The sequence below is a fragment of the Octopus sinensis genome, linkage group LG15 (assembly GCF_006345805.1).
Source record: "Octopus sinensis linkage group LG15, ASM634580v1, whole genome shotgun sequence".
In the NCBI taxonomy this organism is placed as follows: domain Eukaryota; kingdom Metazoa; phylum Mollusca; class Cephalopoda; order Octopoda; family Octopodidae; genus Octopus; species Octopus sinensis.
The window spans coordinates 13,615,881-13,624,273 of NC_043011.1; the positions used below are offsets into that span (position 1 = coordinate 13,615,881).

Below are 8,393 nucleotides of genomic sequence, written 5' to 3' on the forward strand. Positions count from 1 at the left end.
AATGTAGATGCTTGGAAATAATCCGGGGTCAATATCATAGACTGAAACCTCCAACACGGTTCTCCAGAAATGCTTCAGTGATAATGACTGAAACAAGTAAAAGAATAATAGAATTCAAGCACATGCATACATGCACCCACCTCCGTCACACACACACTTCACGCACATATGCGTGTGTGTATTTGTGTATGAGCGTGTGTGCATATATATATATATAAACAAGAAAAAAGCAACAAGAATGGATTAGTTGTTCAGTTGGTTTTTTCTTGTTTATAATCACCCCACATTATTTTATGGTTAATACCATATAGATTTCTGGTGCATCTAAGTTAAGTACCGCGTTCATGTGAATTCATTGGAACTCACTTGAATCTTAATTGCTTTTACTGAATATATATATATATATATATATATATATATATAAGGTTAATCCAAACAAGAAAACAGAAAAGACAACAACACAAAGAGGTGGAACAATTAAAGTATTATTATTAGGCGCTCAGGAAAAAAGGGAAGAAGGAGGGTATGACGTTTCGAGGGGAGCTCTTCGTCGGAAACATAAGAGAAAGAAAGATCCCGAGGTGGGAGGACAGAGGGAAAAAAAACGCGACTGGTCTTCACGAGGTAAACATACTGAAAGGCAAAGTCGTAGACGAGAGGGGATACCCTCTCGTCTACGACTTCCTGCCTTTCAGTATGTTTACCTCGTGAAGACCAGTCGCGTTTTTTTTCCCTCTGTCCTCCCACCTCGGGATCTTTCTTTCTCTTATGTTTCCGACGAAGAGCTCCCCTCGAAACGTCATACCCTCCTTCTTCCCTTTTTTCCTGAGCGCCTAATAATAATACTTTAATTGTTCCACCTCTTTGTGTTGTTGTCTTTTCTGTTTTCTTGTTTGGATTAACCTTTTCAAAGGTTTTCAAAGGCAGGAGAGCGGAAAAAGAAGGTAGGTAAAAACACAATGAGTGGGAAGAAGAGGGTGTGTATGTGAGTATGTACGTGTGTGTGTGTGTATGTGTGTGTAAGGCGACGGCTAGTGGCGAGCAGCGGTCGTAACGATATATATATATATATATATATATATATATATATATAATATATATATATATATACCTTCGTAACGCGGAGTAGACGAAACAGGGACAACTGAAGAAGAGGAATATTCCTTGTGTTGTATGTTTTGTACTCTATTTTTTCGTTGTTTGAAAACAAGTTCGTCTCCATGTTTTTGTTTTTATGTCTTCGTTTCACATTGTGTTCGACATTTTTTTATGTCCTGTACCCATATATACCAGAGCTAGAGTAATATGCTTTATCAAAAAACAACAGGTACATATCAAAAACTGTTACTCAGAGTTTCACGTTCCAGTTCGTCGGAGAGATTCTAAACAAAACTGTCCGACGAACGGGTACGTGAAACTCTGAGTGGTAGTTTTTTTGATATTTTTGCTACTTTTCAATAAAGTATACATACATACATACATACATACATACATACAACATACATACATACATACATACATATATATGTATGTATATATATATAATATATATATATATATATATATATATATATATATATATATAACTTAGAATAACTTAGAAAGGGTTTGGCCAGTATTGGCCCAAGCCATATCTAACTTAATATATATATATATATATATTATATATATAGATATATATATATATTATATATATATATATAGAGAGAGAGAGAGAGAGAGAGAGAGAGAGAGAGATTGATAGACAGACAGATAGATCATTGATAGATAGATAGATAGATAGATAGATAGATAGATAGATAGATAGATAGATAGATAGATAGATAGATGATATAGATATAGATGCACGTGTATATATATATGTGTGTGTATTTGTATATGTCAGTGTGTGTATTTATGTATATATACATATACTCGAGTTATATGTTCGTCTGCTCTGTGTATATTATCTGTCAATAACCTTTTTTGTTCGCCCCCTCCCCCGGTGTATAAATACGCGCGTGTGCACACACACACACACACAACCACACATACACAGATACACACACACAAGTCATTATCTGTGTAATGCCTCCTCACATTCTCCCTCACGCTCTCCCCACCAATTGGTCAATCTGGCTAAAATCTTGATCTAGAAAAGCTTTTAATGACTCTCTTTGCATTCTTGTTTCTCTCTTTTCTTTTCTCTTTCTTTTTCTCTCAATGTCGTGTGTCATTCTCCATCTGTCATTCTCTCTCTAATTCCTAGGATACGCGGAGTAGATGAAACAGAGGCGACTGAAGAAGGGGAATTTTCCTTGTGTTGTATGTCCTGTACTCTATTTTTTCGTTGTTTAAGAAAAATGGCCATTTCCTTGGTTTTGTGTTTATGTTTTCGTTTCTCATTGTGTTCGACGTTTCTTTGGTGTCCCGTACCCATATATGTATGTATATATACATATAGATGTAGGTACGTACATATATGTATGTTTATATGCATATGTTTTATTTATTAATTTGTTATTATATATATATATATATATATATATATATATATATATATATATATATATATATTATATATATATATATATATACATATATATATATATATATATCTCGAAACGTAAAAGACTTTTTCTATTCCTGAGCGTTATTCTAATACATGTTTGTTTTGTACACCACCTGTCTTCGTCCTTTGTGTTTTTTCGTAAACTCTCCCTATATATATATATATATATATATATATATATATATACGTATTCTTTTATACTTCTTGTTTCAGTCATTTCACTGCAGCCATGCTGGAGCACCGCTTTTTGTCGAAGAAATCGACCCATGGTACTTATTCTATCGTTCTCTTTTACTGAATCGCTAGCTTCTTTCGGTTTCCGTCTACCAAATCCACTCACAAGGCTTTGGTCGAACTGAGGCTATAATAGAATACACTTGCCCAAGGTACCACGCAGTGGGACTGAACCCGGAACCATGTGGTTGGGAAGCAAGCTTCTTACCACACAGCCACACCAGTCTTTTTACATCTTATCATAGAAATTCCTCACATATCTACCCTTATACACTTTTAAAATTTTATCTAATTCTGGGAGGGCCTTCCCTCTCAGTCCCCTGATTTTCCTTTCCTAAATTCGTGTATGCTATCTCATTGCTAGTGCTTTTCTGTGTATAAACATAAATGTAAATGCTTTGCCAGACAAATTGTACTTCATGTTTGAAGCTCCAATATAGTTAGAGGGTGATACTCAAACACTCAACAACGAGTGCATTGCAAGTTGTTGTAGAAGCTGCTGTGCTGTTGCTGTTGCGAACGGTCTTCGTCCCAGAGCTCGCAAAATGGGAGAAGTCCGAAACGTGGTCCTTTGCTATTCGTAAGACCCGCAGAAGAGAAAGCAGGTCAACCCCCGACACCGAGAGCATCGACGGATGGATGAATGCGCATCCAGGCTCAGCGTTTGCGTAGGAAGTCGGGGACAAGAAACAGGAAGAAAGAGTGAGAGAAAGTTGGGGCGAAAGAGTACAACAGGGGTTGTCCCCCGCCCCTGCTGGAGCCTCGTGGAGCTTTAGGTGTTTTCGCTCAATAAACACACACAACGCCCGGTCTGGGAATCGAAACCGCGATCCTCCGACCGCGAGTCCGCTGCCCTAACCACTGGGCCATTGCGCCTCCGCTGTAGAAGCTGCTGTAAGCTAATGAAGTCCATAACATAATTGTTTATTTCTTTGTCATTCCAACTTTGAATCCTAAGGCAGTTTGATTCGGGCCCTTCAAACGTTTGTAGGCTCACCACAAGAACCTAGCTCATCGGTCGCCTACAAAACTTTAAGCTGCATGGAGCCGAATCAAACTGTTCTTGAATATCAATATATGTAACTCTTACCAAATGTGTTGAGAGCGTCTTTCTTTCGTTTGTCCACGGAAAAAATATGAATTCAGTAGACGAGGTCAGAACAGTACAAGAGGAGTATTTTTCATCACGGACAAGTGGATTTTGGAAGACAAGCCTTGAAAGTCTATCAGATAGATGCAAGAGCATTGTAGAAAATAAAGGAGAGTATATTTTAGATTAGAAAGGAACTTTGCTTATCTTAATTTTGAAAAATAAAAGAAGTATTTAAAAAACCGCATTATTTAAGGGATGATCCAATATGTATACCTATACTTTCGTCTGTCTTTATGTTCTGAGTTCAAATTCCGCCGAGGTCGACTTTGCCTTTCATCTGGGGTCGATAAATTAAGTACCAGATGCGTACTGGGGTCGATCTAATCGACTGGTCCCCTCCCCCAAAATTTTGGGCCTTCTGGCTAGAGTAGAAAAGAATATGTATACCTATACATAGATGTGTGTATGTGTATGTGTATGTGTATGTGTGTGTGTACTATATACATACATATATATAAATATATATGTATATGTGTGCTTGTGTATGTGTGTAGGATCCTGCCTAGCGTAATATTCCAATAACCAAGGAAGATCGGTTATACTTTAAAAAGATGACAGGAAATTTCGCGAATCCAAGTTATTATCCAGTAGGTATGTTATAAGCTTTATAGAGTGAATAATAATAATAATAATTTAATTGAGGAAAAGAGAACTGAGGTGGATGTTTTGATCGTTTCCATAAACGAATGTTTGTTATTCAATCGTTATGCGACATATCTAATAACATTACCATTCATTTACTTCTTCAGACATCCTGATTTGAAACACAATTTATGAAATAAATCTGCGATGCAAGATAAATTCATGTCACCTCGTGGATGCAGTGACATATACATATACGTACACACTACATAAGCACACACACACGTACACACACACACACACACACACACACAACACACACACGTACACACACACACACACACACACACACGTACACACACACACACACTAAAAACATACTACTTGTAGCTGACGCTTATCTGTGTTTTCTTTTTGTCTCTTCTATCGATACAACATCTGTTTGTGTGAATCCAATTTACTTTTTGGCCACTTTCCTCTAAACACAGAAGTCACACTTGCTTTCCCACTTTTCTTCAGTCTTTGTTTTTTTCTCCTCCAAACTAAATACTTCCACCAATAAAATTTCCACCAGCGCTATATTCCACTGGATCTCTCTCTCTCTCTCTCTCTCTCTCTCCTCTCTCTCTCTCTCTCTCTCTCTCCCCTATCTCTCCCTCCTCCTCTCTCCCCCTCCTTCTCTCTCTCCCTCATCCTCTCTCCCCTACTCCCCTCCTCTCCTCCTCCCCTCCTCCCATCATCTCTCTCCTTCCTCCCTCTCCCTCTTCTCTCTCTCTCTTTCTCTCTCTCTCTTTTTCTCTCTCTCTTTCTCTCTCTCTCCATCCTCCTCTCTTTCTCCCTTCTTCCCTCTCTTCCATCCTCTCTCTTCCTCCCCCTCTCTCTCTCTCTCTCTCTCTCTCTCACTCTTCACATTGATCTCACTTCTCTCTATTTTCAGTTGAAAGTGAGTTCCAAAAGGTTATTGTTGTTGTTGTTCCATTTTCGACAAAAGGATAACAGTACCCATTTATTTAAAAAATCTAAGTGACTAACTAATTTAATTCGTCTGTTGCAGGTCTATGGAATAATTTCTCTAAGTTTCGTTATCGTCTCCATACTGACCTTCATTGTGGAAACGCATCCATTCTTCAAGACACGCGGAGATCGGGACATTTTGGGCCGGCGATACCGACAGTCGAATTCAACAACGAACGGTGACGATCCAGAGACAGAGGCGAACATGCCACACATATCTATTGTATTTATGGATGTAATTTGTTTGACTTTCTTCACTCTAGAATTTATTTTACGACTAATCTGTGCACCCAAAAAGTGTAAATTCTTTTTTACTTTTCTCAACATGGTCGATTTAGCAGCTCTATTACCAGACTTTATTGAAATCATTCTGATAAAGAACATCAACTACGACTTCATATTCTATATCACTCTATTACGATTAATTCGTATCTTGCGTATTTTCCGTCTCATACGGCATATTCCCGGGTTGTGGGTAATGATGTACACCTTAAAAGCCAGCTTAGAGGAACTGATGCTCATGTGTATATTTCTTTTGGTTGGTATGATTATTTTTGCCTCTCTGATATTTTTTGTTGGAGAAGATAGATTTTCGAACATTCCCATGAGTCTATGGTGGGCGCTGATTACTATGACGACGGTCGGGTATGGTGATATGGTGCCTTCTACAAACTTGGGTTATGTAGTCGGCTCATTCTGTGCCTTGACTGGTCTTCTCATGATTGGTTTTACCGTGCCCATTATAGTTAATCACTTTGTCCTCAATTACACACACATGCAGTCAGCTACAAAATCAGAGATGAGGCAGAAACACCGACAGAAGGAACTCGAAGAAGAGAGGAAGTTAATGGGTGAACTAAAAGCAGAGTTTTCAGAGTCAAAAAGAAATAATTGTAAGAAACCGACGAAGACGTTTTCTCTGAAAAAACATTCACCAGCAAGTGTATGGAATAAGAACACTGAGAATGGTAGCAAGTCTGAATTCAGTCGCCTTAACGAGTTAATCAACATGGAAAACTATGGAAACGGAATATCGAGTAATAACGAAAAACTTACTCATGACATAACCATGGAACACAAAAACTGGGATAAAACTAAAATACACAGTAGTTTCTCTAGCAATGATGATAATGAGCAAAATATGGATAGAGGTTATGAGGAGAAAGACGGTGCTAAATGTAAAAGCGGTAAATCTGCCAAAAAGTTACAATCACAGAATGCTCAATCATTCCCGATGGAGGAATTTGGTGGAGAGGATTTACGTACGTCGAATGTGTAGATTTTTTTAGATATAAAAACATTTGCTGGTATTTATGTCTCACACAGACACACTTTTTCAAAGCCAAACATACATTCAAATAACACATAATGAAGTGTGCTTTAAACTGTGTGTATACACCATATGCACAATATATGCATTCAAATATATATATATATATATAAATTAAGTGATCGAACTGTCGCCTTATTGATTGATCACTCTAAGTTGGAACTCCATCCCGAAACCAAAACTTTTTAAAGTAAGGAATTTCACTACTTCGACAAAGGAACATTGATATTGTGTAGAAATCCTAATATATTAAACTTGAATGGAAGCAAGGCTTGCTCTTTCTGAACTAGAAATAATTAATCACTTTATGATATGATGAATTCGTTAAATCAAAAGATGGTTTGTCTTTGATTCGAGTTCATAGTCGAAGACATGGTTATTTTAGTCATGAAAAGAAAAAAGTGGGAATTGTCAACAAGTGGAATACCGGACAATATCAATATAAATACTGAGTGATCATCAGTTGAGTCTTACGCATGTAATATATTGGAAAACTTCGATTAACTGAGATTATTCCTGCAATTAGTAGGCATATCCTCAATAATATCAGCCAAGTGTAACTTTGAGAAAATAATATCGATCCTGAAAACAACAGGCGGATTTTAAGCTTGTTACTCCTCTTCCTCAGCGAAATATATTGTAATCAGTCATTCAGGGTTAACAATGTCCATTATAGTGCATAGCTATCAACAAGAAAACTGGAAAATATCTCAAACGATCACTTAGTCATAGATAGAATTATGGTTATTGTGACAAAAAGAAAACTGCTTCTGTTTGCAGTACTCTTTACCGGAAAGCCGACCTGTTTGAATTTATATTTTCCGCCTGGAAGGTCGAATGTCCTAAAGCATATAATTACACCAATTAGACGAACATTTTGCCTTTACATAATATCTTCATTTGTATTAATGTCAACATGGGACAATTATTATTAGCAATGATAAAAGTTTCTTCATATATAAAATACACACATCAATAAATTATGATGGTAATTAGGATGGTAATTATGATGGTAATTATGATGGTAATGGGTATTTAAGATAGTGATGGAAATATAACCATATTGAGAGATAGAAACTCTGAAATCGAAGCAGTGTAGATATTTCTAAACATGTGGAACAGGATCTAGAATCAAGCCAAAACACTGTACCCAGATATGCTGAGATCTTACGCAGATAAGAACGTCGAAAGACATTTTAAATGAATTAAAGAATATACAAGTATTTACTGGCGGTTGTTTTAAATATTAATGAGTTGTGTTGGATATGAAATGTTGATATGCGAGTTTATAGTTGCTTTTTGTTGTTGAGCAGAGTCAACTTGTTTTGTCGTCTTAGAGATGGATTGGTTGCAGCTATGGACACTGGCTGTAAGTGGCTTGTCACGGTTGGAGTGGGGGTGGGTGGACAGATGAAAATGCGTGGATATGTGTAAACGTGTTTTTTCTGCCTTTTTTTGTATGGATGAGTATTGGTACTAAAAAATATGTCGATGGGTGGACCTGTATGTATGTATGTATGTATGTATGT

General features: G+C 37.0%; 1 protein-coding gene across 5 annotated transcripts in view; it reads left to right on the plus strand.

Annotated features, from left to right (window-relative positions):
- LOC115219798 (potassium voltage-gated channel protein Shaw-like) overlaps positions 1-7,193 on the plus strand; it is a 56,192-nt gene extending 48,999 nt beyond the window's left edge. For all 5 annotated transcript variants that reach the window (XM_036509500.1, XM_036509499.1, XM_036509498.1 and 2 more), the window contains one exon: positions 5,575-7,193. In XM_036509500.1, the coding sequence (XP_036365393.1) occupies positions 5,575-6,813 (1,239 nt within the window). In that variant the 3' untranslated portion in view covers positions 6,814-7,193. The remainder of the gene's footprint in view (positions 1-5,574) is intronic.
- Positions 7,194-8,393: the final 1,200 nt, after the last annotated feature.